Consider the following 27,769-nt stretch of genomic DNA (forward strand, 5'->3'; position numbering starts at 1 on the left):
TGTTTCCGGGATCTCATACTTACAGTCTAGTTGTATTAGTTTATAGAAAGTATAAAGAAGTTTTTTTTGTAATTTTAACACAGAAGAATGAAAAGATGTCGCTGAAAAAGTGCTTTTTTCTAATTATGTTGGAATCTGAGTGCTTATAACTAATAGAGGTTATGATTGTGGGCTTTAATACTTACAGTCTAGTTGAGTTAGTGTTTAGAGAGTATATTAAAATTTTTTTTTGTAATTTTAGCACTAGCAAATGGAAAGATATCGCTGAAAAAGTGCTGTTCTTTCAAAATATTGAGTATTTAAGATCTTATAACTAATAGAGATTATGATTGCGGCCTTTTATATTTACAGTTTTGTTGTATTAGTGTGTAGAGAGAATAATAAAATTGTTTTTGTAATTTTAGCACTGGCGAATGGAAAGGTATAGCCGAAAAAGTGCTATTTAAAATATATTGCATATGTCAAGTACCGTGTACAAATGATTGAGGATATGTTTGTTGTTGCTTTAAACTTAAGTATAGTTGTTCTGGAGTACATTCCTAATAATTAAAAATATCATCCTCATATGACAAGCCGATAGGTAGCTGTATTAGACTGTCTCTGCTTGCACCTCATGTATACGTGTTATATTTTAGATCTATACATCATTTTTGTACCTTAAAACTTTTTTTTGGTAGTTTTTATTATGAATTACTGTATTATTTGTTTGTACAATGTATTTCTGCTAGTCACTTAGTTGTTAAACCAAGTACAATAACTGTGGATTTTCGTTGGATTCCAACGTTTGAAATTTCAGACACATATCAGACTTTATTAAAAAAAATCAAAACACAATCGATATTAAAATTGGAGAGACGAAAAGACAGTTGAAAATTTGCATCAGTGAACATAAAGAAACCGACAATCAAGATTCTGTTGTATTTACAGATGCGACTAACTCAGAACATAGCTTTAATTTCAATGATGTTGAGATTCTAGACGTAGAAAATAATACAAAAAAGCCCCTATTTTTAGAAATGTTCTTTATTTGAAATACCAGGAATACACTGAATCGAAAAGAAGACACAGAGGTCCTCAGCTATATTTATAAACTAGTGTTCAAACGAAAATCGACCAATTGATAACGAAGTTACACACCGATGTACACATTGTCATATACACCTACTGTTGTCTCAGTTTAAATTTGACTAGTGATGAAGCATGTTACACCTCTCACTTATTAATAGTATATAGGTTTCGCTCATCTTAGATAATTTTTATTTAAACATTGTATTATTTATTTAACATTTTTTGTTGATCGTATGTATACAATATTACCGTACTATGAAAATGAATTTGTGTTTTTCAAGTATATGTGTTGATAGAAAAACCTTGTAATTTTTGTATCGATTGTGTTTTGATTTTTTTCAATAAATCTTGATGAGGGCTGCACACCAGCTGCCGAAACGTTGCACAACATTATTGTGTGTTTTTCAATTGTTGCCCTAAAAGATCAAAATTATCCAAAAATAAAATCAAACGATGTTATTGTGACTTAAGCAAACAAGAGGAAATTGTTGTAGCAATAGATAAACATAAATATATTTCGAAAACTTCTGATTTTATATCTTCTGGCAATTTTGTTAAATTGAAAAAAGACCCTACTATAAAATTTCAACGATAAATAATAGCTTTACAATAAAATTTCTGTATCCTCTTTAGCTTTCCATACTACTCAATCATCCAAATGAATCCACTAGCACTAAAATTATATTCCTTAATTAAGCTACATAAAAACAATTTATCTATAAGACCTGCGGTCTCATTTAATAGTTCACCTTCTGAAAAGAAGAACCTTTGAAAAGAAGTGTGGTATATCGTTTAGTCTTGTTATACATACGTCTAAAGAAAGTACTGTAACGGCCGTAACGTTTCCAATAAACGAATGAAGTGAAGATAGACTTATTTAATAGTAGTCCTTTTTATGTAATCAACGAAAAATGGTTTATTGATGCCAAGGATAAAATATGCAAATGTCAAAAGAATATGCAATTCATATCAGAAGAGTGATATTATTCTTTAAACGGATGTGGGCTGGAATGATGTCCAAAAACTTTATTGCCAATTGAGAGAAAGATGAGACATAGGACGAAAGGGTAGCAAGAAGAAAAGAGAGAGAGAGAGGAGACAGAGAGGAAAGCTGAGAGTAGGATAGCAATGACATAGTGTACAGGGATAAAGCGTAGTAGAGGGAGAGTGAGAGCATGTAGACTAAAGAAGGGTACAGAGAGGTAGCTGAAGGCCAGACGTGATGAGGTAGCAAGGCAGAGAAACGTGTTAAGACGATGATCACATCATAAAGAGTTGTATCAGGAAGGGAGAAAGAAGCTACGGGATTAAGGCCAAGCGTAAGACCAGATATAGGGCGAGAGTTAGAGAAAGAAAGAAAGAAAGAGTGAAAAGCAGTGTAAGACAAGTTAGACGAGGAATTTGCGTGTGGGTATAAGAGTGTGTGTGTGTTACCAACGTAAACCAGACGGTAGAGGCCCTTCCTTCCCATAAGCACCAATAGTTGGTGACTGGGGCATACACACTACTTCTTAGTTGTCCAGGAGACGTTTCGTTATTATCAGCATGTGACGCTATCTTGCATCTCTCATCATTGTTCGTAGTTAATGATACATTATTGTTTTACACAAAAAAATAGAAGGCTGTTTCTCTTCTTATAGTTGGGATAAGAAATGTGGGAGTAACGAAAAGATAAAGGTCTTAAGCAGAACATCTTACGTTTCGGTTAATGCTTGTTGTATACTATACTTTTTTTAATATGGACAAACTAAAGCACATTTGTCTTTTTAAACTTCAAATGTATTTGGCATTTTTTAACTTTAGGGATACTTCAAAGGTCGTTGATTGCTTTTCTTAAAGCTGAGATAAAAGATGTCATGAAAATATAATGGTCTTTAGAGTAACAACTTTATTTTAGTTCGGTGTGGGAATATTCTGAGGAATGGAAGAAAATGCATGAAGGTATTAGATTGAATCTCCGATATGACAAAGAAAAGTTAATAATGTTTGTATGAAAATTTATGAAGATCAAGATAGAGTAAATAATTATCATAGCATACTAATTGTAACAACTCAGAATAAATTATTTAACACCTTAAAGAACAAAATTATAAGATTAATCAAACTCAAACACTTCACTGGACAATATAAGCTGTTCTATTTATTTGCGTGTATTTGTATGCAAATATATTTCACCTACATAAATATGCCCACTACCTGCATGCTGAGAAAATTCAACCTTTTATTAAAATTAATAGTTAGCTCTTTAATTCAAAGCATAGATCGTCAGCAAGTAAAGGGGCAGGAAAAAGGGGGGTGGTGGAAAGTGGTTGATAACTGAATTTTTTTTTACAATTATATTATATAATATTACACATAATACAGTTAATAATTTTTTTTTTTTTTCTATACGGGTTACCGTAACAGCCGATTGGCCTAGTCACTGGGTCCACCCACTCACGATCTGTGTGTGGGGGTGTATTGCCGCACCCTAACTAATACCATACCTATCCTACCGTGTGCCTAGTGGAAGTATCTCCAGTGAATCACCTTGCCAGTTAAGCTGACACTCACTGCACTAATAGTGCATTGGATCCACTCGCGCTGTGCAGTCTTTACCCGAAGAAGACTCCGTTTTTCAGTATTTCAGGACGTTCACTCCTCGCCAATAAGTCCAACGATCTTTTCCTGGAACATCGGATCCGCTAATCCCTACCTACAGTTCTAACACTGTTCTGCATTCACCCAGGCCTGGAGACCTGTGGGGTAAGAAAAAAACTCTGAATTTACTCTAAAGGAAAATTCCGTGGAAAACTCGTCCCGAGCCCGTCGGGGTTGCAAAGAAGCTTTTTCCGGTGAAAACAGTTTTTGAAAAATCTAAACTCACTGAAAATTGAGCCCACGATCCGTAGAACTGCATTGTATCGGTACAAGTAAGCTAACGCTGCTCCCTTAATATAATAAATAATGAAATTTTACCTAATATCATGAATAGTAGTGGAGTGGGGACTACTTGAAATGTGATGGGGGCCTGAGAGAGGGTATGTGGTGGCTTTGTTTTTGCAAGATATTTTTTATGGGGTAATTTAATAAAGAAATATTAAGATTAATCCTTTGTTTAAGGAGAGATGGACTAAACGAATAACTTAAAATTTTGAGGGGGGCGAGGGAAGGTTAGTGACGTAATTTGTTCTTAGAACTATATAATACAGGATATATTATCATCATGTACTCATGCAGATATTACGTGCTCGAAGATTATGTGTTAGTAATACAAAGAATTACGTCGAGTGTAAAAACAATCCTGAAATTTCTGACAATGATGTATATATATATATTGATGTCTATATATATATATATATAGAGAGAGAGAGATAGAGAGAGAGAGACATTAAAAGCATATATAAACACACATATGATTACAATGTCGTGCGAGGGATATTGATCTGTAAACTTTTTAAAATACTTAGGAAATGTTCACTACTAATGTCACAATAAAGTTAATATGATAAAATAAAGTTACTTAGTTTGAGATGCAAAAAAAAAAATAATCGTTACGGGCTCGTGTCTCGTTCGAAAATGTGTATTTAAGTTGAGGAACGGAAATTTGAAAAATTAAAAGTTCCTACGGGAAATGATCTCGCAAATGCACGCAATCAAATGTTAGTATGATGATCTAGACGTATTGTATCCGGTGAAAGTCCAGGATCTTGCAGGAATTTTTCTGATTTTTTAATCTCAATAAACTCGATCATCCCAAAATACAAACTAAGAGCCCGTGATGCTAAGAAATGTGATGTATGTTTTTAAAGCGTTAAGTTATGAATTCGATAGGTAAAAGGTTAAAATATAGCTATTTCGTGTATGTTATGTGTACAAAGATGTAGTTTAATTTAAGTTGTCTCAATAAGTTTTATAAAGATTCCAATAGCTCCTTTTATGAAAAACCATAATGCTGAGAATGTTATGTATCTATTCAAAGTGTTAAGCTATCGAATAAGAAGAAGATGCATTGAAATAAATCTGTTTGGTACGTAAAATAAGTGCAAGGACAAAGATTAATTTTGATTTGGTTCATCACAATATGAATTTTTGGCAAACTTATAAGATCTCGTAACGTTTTTTTTTTTGCTAAATGTTTGTAAAGCTATTTTGTAACGACTCAAAACTGACTAAATCTTTATTAATTATTATGTAGTCAACTCAGATAGTAACTTGCATGAATGTTGACAGTGAGTACATAATATAAATAAGATAATAAACTTATATCATGATTGGCAGCAATCTTACATTCATTTTAATAAAATTTTAAAATAGCCCTGAACGCTTCAGTGGAGCCCAAAAACTGAGGCTTTGGTCATGGAAAAAACGAAAAAAATTTTTCAGCAGTTGACAACCAACTTTAAGAGCTTGTCTATTCCATCTCTTAAAATTTTCATTTTTTTTTGTAAAATACACACATACAAACACTCATACGCGCACAAATACTAAATAAAACTTTCGCAGGAAGCAATGTGGGGAATGTAGGGGATTAACTGGGGAGTGGTGGAAAACGTGAAGGGTTTGGACAAAAACTAAGCTAAGCCGAAATAAGAGAGAAAATGTCGGAATTTCGCCTCATTTTTTGGAGGCTATAGGAACGGTAGGGAGTTAACAAAAGGCTGTAGGTATTGTGGGAACTTTAAGGAAAATGACCCACGCCAATGACTATATAAGTGTATGTATACATATATGTATGTCTTCCTATATTATATAGTTATTTCGGCGGGACATTTATCACAATCTCACACGAATCTCCATTCACCCCCCCCCCCCACTGCCCCCTACAAAATGAGGTAGAAACCCGTCACTTTCTCACTTATTTTAATACATCGCAGTTTGTAACACTGTTTCTTCTCCTCAAAGCAAAACGGGGTGCCGACACAGCGCTGCCAAATCTTAATCACGTTCATCACCTTTGTCCCTCTTACCTTTTGAGCTTCTTCTCCTGAAAAAGAGAAATTGGTGCGGGAGTTACCCCCTTCTACGGGGAGAACTATTAAATAGTGGAACAAACAAATACCTTCAACTATTTCTTTATTCAATCACTTACACTAATACACAGTACCTCTGTACATAATACACTAAACAACAACGCTTCACCTCGTCCCCTAGACTATGCTGCAGCGACTCCGCCTCACATCACGCGAGCCGCGAGCGCACGTCCATCACGTCCTGCTCATCTTGGACTAGGAGGAGATTTTGCTCGTCCTAAATCCATGCTAACATACACACACTTAAACTCCGTCCACAACCCTAGACACTACTATATTCTCTCTCTCTCTCTCTCTCTTCCTCTGCCCAGCTTGCTCTGGCTCTTTACACTCACAAACACAAACTCTCTCTCTCTCTCAACACTGCTCTTTACCTTCACACACGACAAAATACGTGAACAATGGTGCCACTCCCAAGATGCACCTCGCGTTCTCTCGTTCACCTTGTCTCGTCAGCCCACACACTACTTCTCTCTCTCTCTCTCTCTCTCTCTCTCTTTTGCACTATCTACGCTACACTCTCTTTCTCTCTCTAGCCTCACTTCCTAGTCAAACGTCCGCGAGTCCAACCCGTTGCGATGTCGGTTTCCTCGAGTGGGTCGTCGTCCTATGGCTGCACCTTTTCTCTTCTCTCTCTCTCTCTCTCTCTCTCTCTCTCTTACCCTCTACTTCCCAGTCTTTAACTTGGAGACGTCGTCGTTCTGGGAGAACACAGCAGCTGTAAGGCTCGTTCGCACACTTCTCTCTTTTCTCTTAACACTATACACCATCTCAACAACTCTCTCTCTCTCTCTCTTTCTCTCTCTCTCAACTCGTGCCTCAAAACCCGCAAAACCGCCAAAAACTCTCCCTGCTCGCACTTAAGCGTACAGCTCGAGGCTCTACTCCAGAGTGACTCACGATCTCTCGCTCGAGCAATGGCCGCCGCCACTGCTGCCGCATCTCCCCTCCCAGTCACTCTCGACCATAGCAGCTGCTGTATGCCTCAGTAGTCGTTTTCGCATTTTTCTAGTCCTTTCCCACTGGCGCGACTGTGTCTCTGTATCTCAGCTGGTTCTCCGTTAGCGTTCTCTTCTCCTTTTTTGAGCGTATATACAGCTCCCGAAAAATATATACGAAGGAGCTTCAACTTTCTGCTCTCTGTATATACGTTGCATTAGTGATAGCATTTTGGAACATGAAGGCCATTTTGCCTCGTTACAAGTTTTTTCCAAAATTTCTCACAGCCTCTCCGTAGCCCCCCACAAATCTCTAACGCATTTTTTCGTGACTCCCACTGCCCCCCACCACCCCCCAAAACTACATTTGGGGAAACTGACAGGAATCATACAGTTTTTCTCGGACCTTGATGTGTATATAGACGTGTTCGTGTCGTATACGGATTAATCTACTATTTTCAAACTGCTTTATTATTAAATAACTTAAAACAAAACTATCTCATTGACATGAATTATTCCATCGTCAAAAAAAAATTTTAAGTTATGATTGATTTCTAGAGGGTCATTGCGCAAAGCGTTATTATAATTAAAAATTTAATTCAAAAATTAACTGTTATATTATACAGTTAACTGTGTGGAACATTCCAAGCAACATTCCACCATATAAAACCATTTATATTGGTAGTGAGAAAATGATTTATTCATTTATGCCTTATTCAAAGTCTTTCACTGAAAATATAATTCAAAACATCACAAAAATAATACGTCATATATATTTTTCTACTGTAAAAATGTTCATTTCTGAAGAATGTTAACTAATAAGAACAACGTCTTTTTTTTCAATGATATTATTTTTTCATCTATTTTTTTACATCGCTCAGGAGGCAAATAGAAAGACTTAATAGATACAAACAATTATAAACCATTTCATTTGTATAACTAAGGGTACAATAAAGGCCAATTCATGTCAATTGTATTTCAATCTATTTGTTAGTATAAAAAAATTATAAGCATTGAATGTTATCAAGGTTTAATAGATCACGTAATGTGTAGTGCCTCTAATAACTCTAAACAGTTTGAAAACAATAAAGTTGGAAATATCATTCATGTTACCTTCAACATACATCGGTGGTACTAGGTATATGCAGAATTTTATCAAGATGCAATGGCAATGATACGAAAGCTTAGACGATCTGATTTTTTTATCATCGTATCATTTAACCCTATAATGAAAATAAATAAATCAAATTTAAAAAAACTTTTCTAAAGGTACCACTCCAAATGATATATTAAATATAACTGTTTGATTATTTCATACAAAAATGAAATTAATTTTAGACTATATAACTAAACACAATATCTTTGGAAAAGTCATTGCTTACGTTTAACATTGAATTTAAAAAAAGATAATTACCTTATTTTCATATTATTGTAACATTGCATCTAATCAATAAATTATTTACTACTACAGACAGAGATAAATTTATTCAAGTGTAAATTCCACTTGAATCACAAATACAAAGATTAGTTGTTTAACGCATGCTTCATGGACCTCATGATAAAGATAGTCCATGTCTTACACGTCATCGAAAAATTCGTACAAAAAAATTTACGAAAGAGCTCACTAATCATACTTTTCTTACGAAAAATGGATACCCAAATTACGAAAAAAGTGACAAAAGATGTGATAATTATATTTATAGAATCAAAAATAATAACGAAAAAATTTTACTTGATAATTCAATGGTAGTACCATACAATCCATTTTTATAAACAAAATATAATTGCCACATTAATGTTGAGTATTGTGCATATTGTGCATCTTTTTAAAGTACAAAGTATATTGTTAATTACGTTTATAAACGAAAAGATCGAGCATTACGTAAAATAGCAAAAACAGATACGAGTGATAAAAAACACGATGCAAAAATTTTTGATGAAACATCAGAGTATGTAGATGGCCACTATTTTAGCCCTATAACAGCAGCATGGCGATTGCAAGAGTTTTCTTTGTGTGGACTCATTCTGTTTTGAATTTACCAGTACATATTAAAAATAGATGAAAAATAGTTTTTCAAACAAATAATATGTTTAAAGCAATAGAAAACTCTGTAACGGTATTAGTGGCTTAGTTTAAATCAAATAAAATAGATAGTTTCGCAAAAAAATTAGATTCGTAAATATTTCAAAATATTACTGTTTTAATTCGACCGTAAAAACTTGGGTTAGTAAAGAAAGTGTCCATTTTTGGAATTTGCGCCTGTAGAAACTTTTGTTCAGAAGAGTATAATCTACAACATATATTAATTTCATCCAATTCCGCCGGGAACCAAAAATTCATTGAGTTGCTGTGGAATCCTTTGAGCTACAACGTTATAAATAAGTTAGAACTATAAGTTTGTAACCAAAGTACTAAAAAAAATTTTATTTACTCAATAAAAAACATAAATACCGCTATGTTTGTTTTGACTCCCTTTATTTCCTACATAATATTGGTAGATGCATATACATTTGGTGTTTGTTCATGCTTAACATATGATATATACTTGAAACATTTAAAAATTATGCAAACAGTCGGCATAAGTCAGTAAAAGCTTACGTTCATAAGTCGTTTTGTTAAGTGTCAGCATCAGTAAAAATATGTCGTGAATATATAGATTTAAATAATATCTGTTGTGTTTATTATTTACAAATGTAACACTAGATTTGATATTTAGTGGTATTGGAAAAAAATCTAAAAAAAATTCATCAAAATTGCAGAGTCTTTTTTTATCACATTGTGTAAGATTTTGCATGACAATTTTTAGAGAAAAGTATAACTGTGTTCCTGCATTTTATTTTATATATGTGAACGACATAATTTTGTGCTCACACAAATCATTCATCCACACCATTGATAATATTTCGAACAATTATAGCAATTATCTGAATTTAACACATGAATTAAAATCTATCAATAATATAAACTTTTCAGACTGAACAATTATAAGATAAAACAATAGAATAATCACTTATTGTTATTGTTATGTAAAATCAACACTACTACGACTCTTAATTATTAATCTACCTATTTAGTTGCTCTCAAAAGAAATAATATTTTCAACATAACTAACTAAGCGGTTTTATCGTCCGACAAACAATTGCATAATACTCTTAAAAATTGAAAAGCAGATCTTGCACTTAAATTCATGTGCCTTAAAATTTGTGCATCTGAATATATGCAAACCATTGTGTGCTCTAAAATCTAAATAATACAACACTAATAATATTCTTCATAACATAACTCCAGTTATTCAAAAACCTACCTTATGATCACCTTTTATAGATAAAAAGTTCTATTATGTCATCTCAAGATTAGCCTTAAAATGTAATTTCTCAAACATTCTCATAATTACACGAAAAGTTAGAAGTATAGTAAAAACTGAAAAAGATAAAACAGTAAAATTATATTCAACAGGCGCAGTCTATCAATTTTTATGTAAAAGCTGCTTGTATATTGGTAAATCTAAACGTCCTTTAAATGATAAAATTAATTGACGTGAAAAATATGACAAAAAGTCCGTTGTTTTAATGCATGAACAACAATGTGGCCATAAATTTGATTTCCACTCCTAAAGTTTTGAAGACATAGAAAGAGATTTGTATGGACGTATTATTCCAGAAAAAATGCATGTGAGTGTAAATTTTTTATATTTACAATTGAAAACTGGATGTCACAAGATTTAGCAAGATTTACGATGTACTACTTAAGCGTGATAATTAATCAATGTCAAACTTTCATGTGTACATGTAAAACCATCTGTCTAAAACTAGGTATAATAAGACTTTGAAAACCACCGTCCTTTACAACAGTGATGGAAACAACATTAGTCGCAGTTTCAAACAGCTGAGCAAAATTTGATAGTCTTATCAAATCTTTTTTTTTTTTTTTTTGCCGTATAGTACAACAAAACATCCTGATAATGTCTGCAAACGGAGCCGATGAAACGTTGATTTTTTAACCGTCAATATTGTGTTACAGTGATTTCCAACAACTAAGTTCCCTTTACGGTTATTAAATGATTAATTTCATCGTGTACAACATTGTAAGAAAACAAAAAGAATTCAAACATTGTATAGTTTATGATAAATGGTTATTACTATGATTTCACCCTGCCTTTAATCTAAAACTGAAGGTTTTAATATATATACATAAAGATACAGTATATGAAAGTTTAAAGATAAAAAATATGTATATATATACGTATATCATCTTTAAACTTTCATATACTGTATCTTTATCCAGCCTTTATTGTGTTTATATTAAATTATTCAAAACGATATCAGGCTACGTGTAATAAAATTGTACACGTAGCTAAATTTATTAACTAGTCCACACTGGATAAGCGGTGAAAGCGGCACCTTGCGCGAGGTTTAAGTCAAAACCTTTTTGTCTTACTATAGTGCTAGCACTTGATGACTTCATGTGTTTTGGCTTAGCAGCTTGCTTCAGTTGTCACTCGTTACTTCCGAGAGCCACGAAGTACCTCGTCAGCTTTGTTAGGGGACAACTTTCGTTAAGAATGACTCTTTGAAAACCCTTAAAATTTTTTCATTAAGGAAAAGGTTCACTTAACAGGTTAATACATGTATGTTTAAGTATTGTGTCATACAAAGACATAAAAAATGAAAATTTTTTACACCGTTAATTACTAATATTAACAAAAAAAAGCTTAGCACACCAAAAAATTTATACATACATATTATTTTAAATAAAATTTGTATGAATTAACTTATTATGCTTTAAATAATATAAATCCCATAACCATCGATTGTCCGTATGTATAAAGTCTGTCTATTTGCTTCCTGGGTGGTGTGAAAAAATAGATGAAAATTAAAGTGATACCAGTAAATTGTTAAGTATGTATAAGGTCAGTGAAGTATCTGGGGTGTGATGAAAATGTTCTAAATCAGAAAAGCGAAAGAAAAACTCAGGTTTTCTTTATTTCATATGTTGCTTATTGTGTGCACTCACTGTATACTTTTGCTTATACATATATCATTTATTATACCTATCATAAATCTTAAATTTTTTATAATATGGCTCTTGCATATAACGGAAATTTCTTATAAGCTTCTGATAGAAAAAAAAGTGGCCCCATTAGTTCAAATTTTTTCTACAAATGCAGTCTTGCTGGAGCGCTTGTACCGAACGCACGCTTTCTGAGCACGCCCATTACACATCGCTCTTACTCAGATTTAGATAGTCAGCCCACTCGTGGACCAGCAATCCCTCAAGCTAAACAGCCGAGACCCCCGCGTCATCCGACGCAACTTCCAGCGGGAACGCAGCCCGCTCTTCACAAGAATTCTGCCCGAAATCGCCAGGGAACTCGCTAGCCAAAAACAACGGATCAAATACCTGGAAAAAATAGTGAGTGGAGTACTCAGTTCAGCTGAAAAATGCTATCCAGCAACTGAACGTGCTAAAACGCTCCTACTTGGAGAAAGACGTGACTATTGCTGAACTCTCTGCAAAGTCCCCCCTCACCGCGCGAATTACGCTCGCAAAAGGCCAAGGAGTTGTTGAACCGTCATCTGCAAATCGTGACTCCTTTAATCTTCTTTATTCTTCCCTTCTGAAATATCAGTAGTTCCCCTCGCTACCAAAAACAGCGTCTAGCACCTCTGAAAAATCTCAAGTGATAAAGCCAACCCCGAAAAGAAGGTGCACTCTGATGCAAAAAACTTTGCTGCAGAACTTTCCATCATATAGGAAGAAAAATCTCCAATTCCACCTTACCACTAAGCTCTTCCCAGGTGGGGAAAAACGCATTCAACGGTCACCTTGAGGACCCAAGGCAGCACGAATCAAGGGAGACTGCTAGCATCGCCAAAAAGAAGAAGCCGCCTCCCATCACAATCTTCGACTAAAAACTTTGGCCCAAGATCAACAAAGCCCTGACCACGGAAAATTTTTCAGTTCGCCGCGTGATCACCACCTCTCAAGGCACGCGTGTATACCCCGACAAAGTTGACAGCTTTCGATGAATCGTCCACAACCTTGACGAGAAAAAGGTTGAGTTCACCACTCACCAGCTTCATGACGACCGTGAAATGGTAGTCGTCATCTGTGGCGTTAATATTGGCTACACGGTAACTGAAATCCTGGACAGGATTCAGAATAAAGTACCCTCTGTCCTCTGTGTTTATCGCATGACCACGAGTGATCGAACCTGGTACCTGATCACAGTGTACCTTGATGCGTCAGACTCCCGTGCCATCTATGACCTTAGGTCACTTGGGGGCACTTCTGTCAGAGTTGAGCAGAAGCACAAATTCAACGACGTTCCCCAATGTCGACGCGCCAGAAGCTTTACTATACGGTAGCATACTGCCGCGCCGCCTTCGTCTGTGGTTTCTGCAGTCTGAACCACGCCACCGCAACCTGTCCTAAAAAGGATAAGGACCAAGTCATCCCTCGTGTGCAAACTACAATGAAAAGCACTTCGCGTTCCATCGGGAATGTCCAAAAAACCCAAAAAGGAGCTCACGCTCCCAAGAAAGGAGCTGCCCTTCCTCCCTCTTTTATGAAATCCACCCTTCGGACAACAGCCCAAGGCTTGAACACCATGCGCTCGGGGATGTCATACGCAAATGTGGCATCCTTTCAACAACACCAGACAAGAGCTGAACCCTTAACTCTTCTGCTCCACACACCCTCCTTTACCAAGACAATCCTCCTCTCCATTATGACCCTGCTGACACGCCTTGACCAAAGAGTGTCCGGTCTCAAGAGCAACAGAATTGCCGCACGCTAAACAGAGATTTCACAACACTGGAACGCAAACAGCATCTAACACAAAACGACTGAACTCATACACATACTTCAGACGAAAAACATTAACATTACATGCATTACAGAAATGCACTTAGACAACACAAAGACACTTAACATACCAAATCACACGGTACATGAACGTGACAGACGTAAAAAATCCTATGGCGGAGTGGCTATCCTTTTTCGCAAGAGCGTCCGACATCGAATCATAAGTGCGGACGCTGCCAACTACGAAGCAGTTGGTGTCGAAGTACACATCACTTCATCTGCCTCCATCAGAATCATCTTCCTCTATTCTTCTCCAATGGATGATCTAAACATCCAATACATAACCTCGCTGTTTGACTTCAAAATCTCTACGATCGTTGCCAGCGACTTGAACGCCCAGCACAAATTGTAGGGATGCACACACGAAAATCCTAAAGGTCATTGCTTCCTTAAACAGTTGTGGAACCTCAATATCAACATTAAGGTTCTGAGTGAACCTACTCACTATCTTAGCTCTCCAGACTAAGCCTCAGACATCTAAGACATATTCCTGACAAAAAACTTGACCATCCCTATGGAACTTTGAACCGCACCAGACTTCCCTTGCAACCATAATCCAGTCTACCTAGAGATCCCTAAGTCCCTCCTTACCATACAAGTTACCACCAGCCGCATAGACTGGGTCTACCTAGCATATAATCTTAAATCCTTCCCATTTCAATATCATCCTATAAGGTTCAAAACGGAACTCGACACAGCAGTTGACGAATTTACAGACGAACTTAACAGGTGCGCACAAGACGCCACCACAACAACTGCAGCTCCCCAACACATACTCAAGCTCCCCCGCGATCTTGTGCGACTCATCAAAGAGAAGAAAAGAGTTCAGAAAGTCTGGCAAAAGCAAAGAATCCCTGAACTAAAAATACACCTTATCTCCCTGGAAGTCATATCCCAAGTCTTCGAATTCTGAAACAAGGAATTTGACGAATTCATAGCCAAAGTAGAGTCCCAACCAGGAAATGCTTGGATGGTTGTCAGAAAACTCCGTTACAAACGGCCTCCCCTCCCCCCCTTCCTTCAACAAGGGAATAGACTCTGCTCACTAGATTGGAACAAGGCAAAGATCTTCGCAGATTCGCTGCAAAATCAATGCTCCCGCAACCTTAGCGCTGAAAAACTAGCGCAGAAACACGCGAGAATCAACCGCACGGTGCCGCAAATGGTTCTTGACAACCCAGATTTCAGACACTGCATTCCCTTCGTAATTAGAGGTATCATCCGCTCCTTAAAAACTCGGAAAGCCCCTGGCAGAGGCGGTATTTCCAATAGCGTCCTGAAAATACTCCCTCAAAGACTCATCACGGCGATTTGCAACATCACGAACGCCGTGATGCGCCTTCGTTATTTCCCAAGCGCGTGGAAGTAGGCTACAGTCATCTGCCTCCCGAAGCCTGAAAAACCCCTCAGCAACCCCTCGAGCCATAGACCCATTAGCTTACTCTTGTTGCCCAGTAAAATCACCAAAAACGTCATTCTTACCCGCCTAAACAAGCACACAACGGAAAATAACATCCTTCCAGACGTGCAGGACGATTTTAAAGCCAGACATTCGATTGAACACCAGTTTCTGAGAGTCACCGAAGACCTCTCCGATAACCTTATCCACAAATCTTTACCGCGATAGCTTTTCTAGATGTACAGCATGCCTTCGACAGAGTTTGGCGCAAAGGCACTCTGTACAAGGTTATTCAGTTAGGTTCTCCGCACTATCTCATCAGTACTGTCAAATCCTACCTCTTTGCCAGATTCATCCGTGTTAAAGTAGGCGACTCCCTCTCCAACCCCCACCCAATTACCTCCGGAGTTTCCCAAGGCTCCAAACTCTCATCCACCCTTTTCAACATATTTTGCCATGACCTGCTCTACCACGATGACATCAATACGTATGTCTACGTAGACGACGTCGCGGTCAGCTGCATGTCAAAACAACTTTTTTGGTTCACCACCTTTCTAAACGATCATATCGTCACTCTCCATAACTGGTATAGTCCTTGAAAACTGGTCGTAAATGAGGCAAAGACTATAGTCATGCTTGTTTCTTGGAAACATTCAAGGAAGAAACTTCAGAAGATACAGATCAACGAAGTAGAAATCAATTGGAGCTTCTCCGCCAAGTACCTTTGTGACACGCTAGACTGACAAATCACATACATTTGTCACATCAATAGCACTCACGGCAAGGCATACTGAGCCTTCGTGCAATTAAAGCCCTTCTTTAACAAAAAAGCAGTCTTTCAGAAAACCAATCTGCGCACCTTTCACAACGTCATCAAGAGCATCAGCACTTACGCGATACCAACGTGGGGCGCTGCAAAGGGAAACCAACTAACGGGCATTCAAGATACTATAGTTGGTCCTGGATATTCCGTGGTACATCAGGAATACTAAGATAAGCAAGGAGTTTAACATCGTTCCTCCAATTCAAGCAGCCCCTGTTCTTGCGTTAAAAATCCGCGCCTCCATTACGGACCACCCAAGCCCCACCATCGCTGCGCTCGCGAACCTTTAACTCGGGCGCTTCGACCTTATACGACGTCCATGCGCACTCACACAGAACCCTGAGGACCTCAAAAATACTTTAGGTTTTTAGTCCTCCATGCTTCTATCGGATTCATCTTCATAATCTCGCTGAATAACCGAGACTTCAATCTGTACGCTTCCTTCAGGAGCACCCATCTATCCGCCGTATTCTTTACGGCCTAAACCCTATACAACACTTACACAAATTAAAAGTATGTTTCTAAATACACAATACCCAGTGGACTAACACATCTACACATACATACAATAACACAAAATTAAATCTTCTCCAACTCTATTCTGGTGCAAGCCAAGATTCGAGCTTTGCCCAGATGCGTAAGTGCCCTTCCTCTCATCCCTTTTAGAGCGATCCAGCCTTTGAAATTCTTCGTTATTTTCTTTCTTCTTTCTTTTTTTATGTCCTTTTATCTTCTAGGGGATTGACCTGTTCCATTCGGGGAGGTTAGTTTTTAGTTGGTAGGCACACCGGGTGAATCTGACACTACCACCGGATGAGCTGGGGTGTTTATGAAGATTTTCCCCTCCCCATTCCATCAAACAAAAAAAAAACAAAAAAATTTCTACAAATGTATATGTACACGGTATGATAATATATTAGACGTGTATCAAATTATTTTATTATCTGTAAATGTTTTATCTTTTTTACAAAATAAATAAATAAATAAACCTTTGACTAAAATTATATGATGGTCCTATGTATAATAAGATTCATTACACTTATTCCGTTAATTTTTTTCTTTAAATGTATACAAAAATGGAATATAATGAATTTATTTGGAAATAGTAGAGGGGGACTTAATGTCATCGCAGTTTCATCTCAAGTTAATTTGAAAATGAAATCCTAATATTTTGACCAAAATTGTGCAGTTGTTTTATGTATTATAAGATGATTTCTTTTTAACAAATATGATTATTTAAATATTACTTGTACGTTATTTCCACTAATATGTCATCCGCATACTTTCACCGTGTTATTCGTATGCATACAGTGGAAGTCAAGAAAAATTGTATAGAGGTCTATGGGAGTGTAGCTGTGGGTGGTAGTAGGGATTTTGACAATAATATACTAAGTGAAAATAACGAAGGAAATAACGGAATTTTACCTTATTTAGTAGGAATCTGTAAAAGTCTGTAAGGGTCTGTGAGGCTGTAGGTTATCGTGAGGAACGCCCTTCGTAGTCAATTGTATATAATATGAATATATTTTACTTTATGAAACAGTAATTTATTAAGGGCCTACCATGGTTACACCTTCAGTTCTCCTATTTTGAAATACCTTTTTACGGTGGTCCCACAACCCTTCACATCGTAAAGGAATTATCGCTTGTTTTCTCCTATATCTTTTGAAGCCAAATTTTTTACTGAGAGCTCCCACACCTCCCCCCATAACCCTGCGAAGACCCCCACGATCATCCAACTCAGTTTTTTTCAGCCCTCCCTATGACCTCTAACTGCACCCTCTGGGTAACATCTATAATTTTGACAGTACCTTAAATCAAATAAGTCAACATTTTAGTTATGAATAGTTATGAGAAACTTTTTTCTTATAAATTATACGTAGTTCATTAACAATAATAATTGTTTTTAAACTAAGTTTGAACAGTGTTTTGAATCATAAGGTTCGTAGTGAATTTTTTGGAAATCATTATGAATTTGTAAATATGTTACATATGTTCGTACTCGTCTTGTATGATATGTTATAATTAAATGTTGTGTTGGAATTTCTTACATTTTGATGAAATAATAATCGTTGTGGTCTTTGGCAGTAGCCGTGAGCATCTACGAAAAAATTTGATTTGCTTAAACCAAACTTTTTTTCACGTTTTTTTTCTCAAATCTTGAGTTTATTATTAAAAGTATAGTTGTTTCAAACATGTACGTACTTAAATGGTTTCCCAAAATCATTGATTTCATTCAGCTCGAACCAATTTTCATCACTGTTTTTTCCATGATGTTTTTTCTGTTTGAAACATTAAATTAGCTTATTTTTTAGATGTACGGTCAGAATTACTACTTTAAGACTTTTATTTAAAAAAATATAGCACATATCAATCAACGTAGATTTGTTGCTTAATATTTTACATTTTTTTAAATGCCTTTTGTGCCTTGACCAGTTAACTGAGTTTGTCTGTCTTTTTAGCTATTATGCATGGTGACATTTGACTGTCTTACAAGTGACCAAAGACAATGCCTTTACGGGCCAACTTATGCCAACTTACATCAATTGACGTCATATAATTTTAGCAACATTCTCAAAGCCCTTTTTATTTTGATTACTATTTATCCAAGCATCTGTCTACAACTGTCTGTCTAACAGTCATAGAATAGATTTTGAAACTAATAACAGAGCATCTTAAAGTTTTCTATGACCGTTTTTACAGAACTTATCTTAACAAAATATAAAAAGAAAATTTACTTGATCTCTTTCATAATGTTTCATAATGATACGTTGAAATGAATATATTTTTTAAACGAAATCTATTCAATAATTTAGTAAGTTGATACTTCTCGTTGGTAAAGCCATTTCGCAATTTCATAATAGTAAAATAAATTTCTTAAGATGTAAGTATAATTTATACATTTGAAAACTCACAAGAAATCATAAACATCTAATATATTAAGAGAGAAAAAAACTGAAGGTACAATAAAACATATACAAAACTGCCTGAACATTTTGATTTGCGTCTTTTGTTGTAAAATGTAAGAAATCACATCACTGCCCATTTACTGCATTTATTGCAGGTTGAAATTTTAATCGGTAAAAATGTGCAATTAACAAATAAGAGAACAAATCCAAAGACACAAGAAAACTCATTTTTATTACAATAGCATCAAATTTGATTATTACCAGCAAAATTTTTACGTTTCTCACAATTTATACCTTGTGATGACAACTACTTGTTATTTAATTAATTAATTTATAGTGAGTGTTTATGTATGTGTTTTTTAAGGAAATGATTAATCTGCTTGGATCAATAATATTTTGTACGATAGTTAATTATCCATAAAGATAATTTAAAATACGTAATAACCAAAAAACACCACTCTGAACGCTTTAATTTGAAAAATAAAATCTTTACTATTCTGCATTACCCTAATAAGTTATAGTTTCTTTTTTTTATTAACAAATTAATAATACATTTTTAAAAATTCGTTATACTCTAGAAACATGACCAATTTTTTAAAAAATTTTTTAAATTATACAACCTTTGGGGCTTGTTTTAATGTTCATACCAATTATGAGGAAAAATAATCAATTAGGGATTATACCTGAACTCCCATTCTTAAAAAAATAACTTAACATTTTTTAAAAATAATACTGAATTTCAAAATAAGTATTAAAAGTAGGGGAAAAAGAAAAAAGAGCGAGAGTAAAAATCAGTTTAACATATATATACGATACACTCGGTTGCAGTCAAAACAGAAAAACTCGTGTCGTCGCTTGCTTTGGCTGTGCGCTCAGATATATAGCTATAGTCAACATTTCCACTCCTCTCCTCGTAGACACACATTCGGTGTACCTCTTCCACGTCTCTCCAAAATGTGGGCTTATATGACCATTTCCACGTGAATCCACTCCTCTTCTCGTAGGCGCACGCTGTCCGATACGAGTAGTAAGATGTGCGCCCGGTTCGACGGCTGGCTGCGGCGCGGGCGGGGCGCTCCGATCAGTGCCATAAAGTTGTCTCGCATCGTAGCATTGGCGTTAACAATCTCTCTTCTCATCTCTGATGAAACCAATTGCTCATGTACGTACTTCAAACTGTGGTCTGATAGCTCAGAAGCCATGTAAAATGTGGTTCCTAGTGCTGTGTAAGTGATCAATCACATTTAATCTGAGGTGGTTTTTTAATATGCCAATGACGATAGCATATAAATGCAGAGTAACACAGTAATGCAGAGTCTATGGGGCATAGTTCTCAGAAATGGCTATAAAATAAAAAAAAGAAAAATAATTTTTAGAATTTTCATTGTAACAAAAGTCGTATATCTTTCTTAGTAAAATATCAACATACACATCATACATATTTTATAATTATTTTTTGCCTTAAGTCAAATAATTCATATTAAAATTTTTTACGTAATGCATGTTTGGAATTTAAAACAATACGAAAACTTTCTTGCTAATAGCCTACAGCCTTTTTCTGCAGAATTTAATTATTTAGGACAATCCATAATTTAAGTCTTCAAAAATAAATACACAGTGGTGGTAGGCATAAAGCTGTTGTAGCTGATGTAGAGTTATCTTTTTTTTTTTTTTTTTTTGTAATTCAAACAAAAACTTTTTTTATTCCCAACCGCCACAAGAAAAAAATATAAGTTGGAGCAGATAACAAAATAATCAACGTTGACAAGTAAAAGTGGTGAAAACTAGAGAAAAAAGGTGCAGAGAAACAGAAAGAAAATAATCCAAAGTAGCATCAAGAGATGAAATTGTAAACATTTCGAAATAATTACTTTTTTTAAAAGGCATCTATCGTTAAAAAAATTTCAGTAGTTATACAATTTTTATCAAAAGAATCTACAGAAAAAATCTCGTGCTATGATAAATCGGTTCCTGAGTAGAAACATTATAAAAAATAAAAATAAATGAAGTACATGGTTGATATGACGGGTTTTCAACGGCTGATCAACGATTTATTTTGAAAAAAATTGAGATACTTCTTTTTTAAGCACATTTTAACATTGTGTTATTTTTCTGAAAAGAACTATTTCCTTGACACCACCTGTAAGGCAATTACAACAGAGAAAATCTCTGGTAAATACGCTGGTTTTCATACAATAGAAAATTTTAATTATTACCAATGGTGCTATTCTTTGAAAATATTCAAAAGATGTTGAAAAAGTGCATGTGTACCTCAATAAGACATTGGTTCGAGAGATTGAAATTTAAAATAAGGTATGAAATGTACCTACGTAAATACTATGTATTGTGAGAAAAATACAGTAAATTAAAAAAAAAGGATATAAATCCATTTGTAAAACAATAAAGAAAGTCTCAGAATAACATAAAACTTTTTGAAGTCGTTTCAATAAGAACTTATAAGTTATAAGTTATAAGTTATACGTAGAACTTATAAGTCAACTAAATTCTTTCACTTATGGAAACAGATGCAGTTGGTAGAAAAAACTTAATAGCATACAATACGTGAAGAGACGAATTTCCGCGTGATTTTCTATTTTACTAACGTTTATTCATTATCCCAGACTACCGAAGAAAATATTATATTTTAATTACGAAAAACCAAAACGGTAGATTATTATGATAGGATTTAACGGCAAAAGAATGAATTTGAATTTAAATTTATTTCCATAAAACGTAAACAAAGACTGATATGGTACAGTGAGAAACTTAGGGCTAGCAATTTTTTTCTTGATGGATTTAAGAACTCAAGGACTATTAACGTAATCAACGATAACCAAAGTAGGTCGGTATATGTTAAGACCAAGACATTCAACTAGAAATTAAAATTAAAGCTTATATCAATAACTTTTAGGGCAGAATAATATTGGCATAGCACTGTCACAAGAAAAGTTATGTCTAAACTTTTATAAGTGTATTGAATTTTCTAATCATAACAATTTTGGGCTATTATTTATCATTAGGGATTAAAATTCAGTGACTTTGATTAAGGTGGCTTCCAAAGTAGGTAACACATATATCTAGAAAAGACTAGCATATTGGGAACGTTCGTTCTGACTGCTAAAGTTATAATTCACTGTATAAAATAAAAATTGCAACCAAGCTACTTCTGCGGATGAAGGATGTAGCTATTGTGAGGGAAGAAATTGTGGTAAAAGAGCTTAACTAAAACATATGCCATGAACGTAAATAATATAAGATATATTTAATTAATTAGTATGGTATTACCGTAAAACTTCAGTAAATCGTTTGTAAATATATTTTCGCTTTCAAATTTATTTATAACTATTCTATAGGATTGTGTTCAGAACTAAAGAGTATTAGCATTTTTATACATATTTTTTTTAAATTTATAAAGCCTTTGAAAATGTTTGATTCCAATATACATAAAATCACAAAAGGTGAGGTACCGTACTCTATGATAATAGATTATATATATATGTTTTAAAATTACCTTGCTCGCTATTGAATCTGCCTCTTTTAATTCCATCGTCCTTAAGATGTGGCTTTTGACTATCGTGGTTAATGGAAAAAATTTTAGACTTCTTGAATTTATCTTCTAAGGGTGATGACGATGCCACGGCATTTTTGACGGCTGATTCGTGTGCGATAGCTACTCGCAGCGCTTTGTCATAGTCAAGACTGTCATCTTTAAATAACTGAATACGCGTGTCTTTGTCTCTTATACCACAAACTAGCTGATCATGCAAGGCCACTTTAATATCAGCGAAGTTACAATTAAGAGACAACTTTTTTAATTTTGCAACATATTCAGCAATCGATTCATTAGCTTCTTGTTTAGCCTGGTGAAAAACACAGCGCTCCATAGCCACTGACGATTTGGGTTGAAAATGTGCAGACACTTCACTAACTATGTCTTCAAATTTTTTATCTGCGATTTTTCTGGTGCAAGAAGCTGTTTAATCAATTTAAATGCCCCTTGATCCACGCTCGTCATTAACGTAGACATTTTCTTCTTTTCATCCTTGATGTCTTTTTCTATTATATAAAAATCTAACTGCTCTACAAAAGTTTCCCACTCGTCACGTTCAAGGCAAAACTGCAGCTTTACACCTTCACTCCTTTCACTATCCACGCTTGAGTCTTAGTCTGCACTTGAAGAACTGTTTTTAACTTTTTCTGCCTCTTCCTTATTAGCGAATATATCATCAGACGACTCTGCTTCTGTGGCTTTTAGTACATTTCTTAAACGTTCTCGGAGTTCCTCGTATTTCTCCTGTTCATAACTCTGTATGTTACGCTTGCTCAATTCCTTGATTATTTGCCGTTTACTAAGGTTTTGTATCCAACCCGTTCCTTTTTTTCACTCATTCCATTGCACTTAAAAATGTCATATGTATTGCTATACCTTCGTACAGCCTTTACTTCTCAGCTCAAAGCACCTTTCTACATATAAACACTAACGTCAGAGCTTAACACTATCTTCCACACCGTAATTAAAATTTTACACATGATTCAGCTTTTACAATCCTCGTTGCCAAATTGTGACGTATTAAGGTACAGTGGGAAAATCAAACGCAAGCCATTACTTGAAATTATATTATTATGTAAGAGTTTATTAAAAGTATGTAAAGGTTACAGAGTAGATGTACATCGTGGTTAACATTTACTGATTGCCAACTAGTAGGCAACTGCCTGAATACTTGAGTAGGGCACCTATTTATGTGTCCTCTGAATATAATAACGTGTGTTAGTGACGAACATTACTAAGCGATATCACAACTATAAGATATATATATATATATCTTATCTGATGTATATATTTTTAATTAAGAACTCAAGGATATTTGCAAATTTATGCTTAAGAGATTTTGTAGTCAATAAATGAACAAAGTATATCATAGACTATTTATACTATTATAGTATGTAATGTTATTCAAAGAAACAGTATAATAAATGTTATTCTGAATTTATAACAACAAAGGTGTCGACAGTAACTTTAGTAAATCAATATAGATGTTACATACTTTTTAGATGATTATCTTATAATTCTGAAGTTGTATGTTTACGATTTTTGACAGAGAATTAAAAATAATTTTTTTTTCTAGGTAAGATGCAAGTATTTTTTTTTGCGTTGTATTCTTGTAACACTCCATAGGTATCTGAGCCTGTTGTCTCAATTTTTTTCTAAAAAAATTTTTAATTCTATCTAACAGTCTTGTAAGTTCAGTAGTAGTATGTACTTATACTTAGTCTATTTCAGGAATTAAAAAAGCATAACGTCAAGGAAGTCGTACGAGTGTGCGAACCAACTTATAAAACTGAAGAGTTAAAGTCAGAGGGAATCAATGTTATTGACCTTGTATTTGATGATGGAACATTTCCTCCAATCAAGGTAAAAGTTATTTCAACTTCTTGTAATTATACTTAGTTTACTTAAAATCAAGTTTTTTAATATTGTAATTGTAATAAATTTACATACTCTCAGACGAATCTATGTTTCTGTTATGAGTATACAGTTATCTTACCTATGAAGCGAATGGTATCGTATAGTTAAGTATGAGGACAGGTGACGAAAAGGCTCGATTAATACACATGTGCTGTTGCACAGTCACAAACACGGCTGTTAAGGTTTTTTCAAGTATAATAAGAACCTGTGATACTTGGACTAGCACAAAAAAAATATATATCACCATTTAGTTTATAATGGTTTCCGGCAAATCGCTGGGCTTCCACCAAGTACAAAGTTTTAAGTGACCAGAAAAGAGCATAGCCTTGCAGTGAACAATAAAATTGATAAGACTGTGTTAATAAAAATAAATCAGTGGACAGTGAATGCTTGGGTATCCAAGTATAAAGTTATGCATTCACGAAATCGTATGGCAAATAAACATAATGATGAATATAAATATACTTTATATAAAACGATATTGTATACAAAGATAGTGAGATTATCATTGGAATGAGTATACCTACGTTAATCGGGTGTGCTTTTATAAATATTTTAACATTAAATAAGTCAAGGATTATAAGCAACATATTAAGGCACAATACAATATAATTAATAGGTCGGCTACTTAGTATGAGGCTATGCAGTTTCATTGAGTACCGCTTTTTTTAATGGGGTAGTAAAACATGCTAGTGAATGTCCCTTCAAGATGTTTATCATGCATAAAAAATTTCCACAAAAATTGCAGCTTGTTTAACTTCATCCTTTTTTTTATATGCATCCTTTTAAAAAATCTCAATTTCATATGTTACCTTCTAGAAAAATCACTTGAAATTGCATTTATATGATCTGTATAAGTTTTCCAATTTTTGTTTATATTAAAGACTACTTTTAGATATACCTATTTAATTTTCAAATGGATCTACAAGTTTTTATTTTTTTAATGACCCACAAAAATTGGGGTCAAGTTTTCGTAAAAGCCTGTACTTAAGTACATCCCCAAGAGAAAAAGGATTGCCAGCGTTGCTGCATATATTTGTGCTTCTGTCACCTCTCTAAGCTTTTCCCCTGCTAACTATGTGATATGCGTTCTTAAGTCAAAGGAAAAACGCAATCAAAATCTATTATTGTATTTATAACGTACAAAAAAGCTTTTTTTTAATTTATAAAAATTTTGAAAAAATATGGAAAAATTGTATGAACAATTATTTATTTATTGTATAAGTCATTAATTAACAATAAGTAAACAAATTTTTTTTAATACATAGGAAAGCTGCTCTGCTAAAATATACGAATTTCTAAGTTTTCGGAAAAAACATTTATGAAATAAGTTATTTATTTATTTATAAAATTTATAACCAAACTTAAATAATCGATAAACAGTGAACAAAAATGTATACTAAAAATAAGTTACGAACCACGCCATAAGAAGATATAATAGAATTTCTTATACTGGGTTCGCTCATAGCAGAGTAGGTGAGGGCCTTAGCTAGAGTGTAGGAGGTTGGAGGTTTAAATCTCTTTGGAAACTGGTTTTTGTTTTTATTTATTTTTTTTTTCTTAAAATTGCTTGAAGAAAAAAAAATAAGATTGTACAAAATCGAAAATGTGTGCTGTGGTAGCGTAGTGTGGTGTGGTGTGGTGGGGACGGGAAGTACGTCAAGGGGGTGAAGTGAAGGGAGAATATTATGCAAAATCCACTTCGGTCACACTTTCTCTCAAGGTCACCAATCTAAAATCGTTGGTTTATTCCCACACATACCACGCTTATAGAAGTATAATCTATAATCTATAATCGATACTTATCAAGAATTTTTTTAGCTAGTTGTTCGAGACTGTTGACCAAAATTGTTCAGAGTATGGTCTGAACCGATTTTTTTATAGTAATTGTCTTCTAGTATTTAGCTAGTGAGCTTTATTTGTTTTTCTTTTTTTTTTTAATTTTAATAGGACTACTTGTACACAATTAAATATATACTGTTCAGGAAAGAATTTCTCCAATACCAAGCTCGTTGGAGTTTCGAATAATGAAGAAGTCTGCATCAACGACATTTCATCCAAAATACCTTTAACCCTGCATAAAATAACTGATAGAATAGATGACGAAAGAGATACCGATGTAACGCAAAATTTTGTAGAGGGATAAGGGTTTTGCGTAAGTCAATAAAAAAAAAAAAAAAATTGCAATGTTTTAAATAAAGTTAAAAGGACCCCGCACCAGCCCAATGTGATTGTGATTCCCAATGAAACGTTCTAAAGTATTAATATGCTAGTTTGCGTCTTTCTGAACAAAAAATACCGTAAGTGCGAGTCCCGAAAATGACCAGTTTTAGAAAAAATAATTATTTAAGTCACCCATTCTGTTAAGGCTGGTTGTACAAGCAACGCAACGCAGTACAGCCAATGAATATAGCTCGTTCGATGTACAGAAATATGATCGGAATGGGTTATGTCAAGTGCATCTACCATTCTTGACTATAAATAAGTACGATATAAGATTATTTTAGTTTAGTCAATAGTAGTGTAGCTCATTGGCATTATTGTATTGTATGGTAGATTTGTATCTAGGTTATAAAAAATAGCCTCTTGTATAAGGAAGTGCTTATCGTAATTGATCGATGAATAATTGTCTTTATAATTTTTTAACCATAGATAGCTGAAAAAATACTCCATCAGGTTCGTTAATATAATTTATCAGAATTATTTTTACTAAAAAAGATAAGCTGACCCTCCTGTATAACTACATATCAATTATTTAACAACATTATTAGCGAAATTTATGCTGTAATTATTTATAATTAGAATAATTATTTGCTGATAAAACATAGCTCTTACTCTTAATGTCCTCTAACTACGTTATTGGCGCTATAGCTTACAGAGACAGTAGGCTTGGATCTTGACTCCACCACCACTTTTTCGTCCAGTTTCCAAAACCTATTTTCTATAGATCCTGCGTTATCCTGAACCTATTCTTGTGGAAATGAATACTAACTCCCAGAAACAAGATCAAATTTTGCTAAACAACTTACCATCTCTAGCGGTAAATAAAAGTGCTTTTGTTCTAACAATTTTTTTTCAAAGAATAAGGAAAACACGGTTTTCTTTTAATTACAAGGTTATTGTTGGGATTCGTTAGTATTACAACTATTGTGATCTCAAAGAATAATGTGATGATACTTTATGTAAAATCTTGAAACCCATTAATTAGTTTAGTTTATTTTTGTAGCTCATGGTTCAATTGTGTTTTTTAACTGCCATATGTACGTAAGCATGTGTTTTTTGGTA

The 27,769-nt window shown here is 34.4% G+C and overlaps 1 protein-coding gene across 5 annotated transcripts in view; it reads left to right on the forward strand.

Annotated features, from left to right (window-relative positions):
* Nucleotides 1–27,769, forward strand: part of LOC106637471 (PRL-1 phosphatase) — a 410,453-nt gene that overhangs the window by 294,090 nt on the left and 88,594 nt on the right. For all 5 annotated transcript variants that reach the window (XM_089591085.1, XM_089591084.1, XM_089591087.1 and 2 more), the window contains one exon: nucleotides 24,299–24,430. In XM_089591085.1, coding sequence (XP_089447211.1) covers nucleotides 24,299–24,430 — 132 coding nt within the window. The remainder of the gene's footprint in view (nucleotides 1–24,298; nucleotides 24,431–27,769) is intronic.

This window comes from Copidosoma floridanum, unplaced genomic scaffold (assembly GCF_036245765.1).
Source record: "Copidosoma floridanum isolate Cflo_tuat_1 unplaced genomic scaffold, Cflo_Japanese_pri ptg000013l, whole genome shotgun sequence".
In the NCBI taxonomy this organism is placed as follows: Eukaryota; Metazoa; Arthropoda; class Insecta; order Hymenoptera; family Encyrtidae; genus Copidosoma; species Copidosoma floridanum.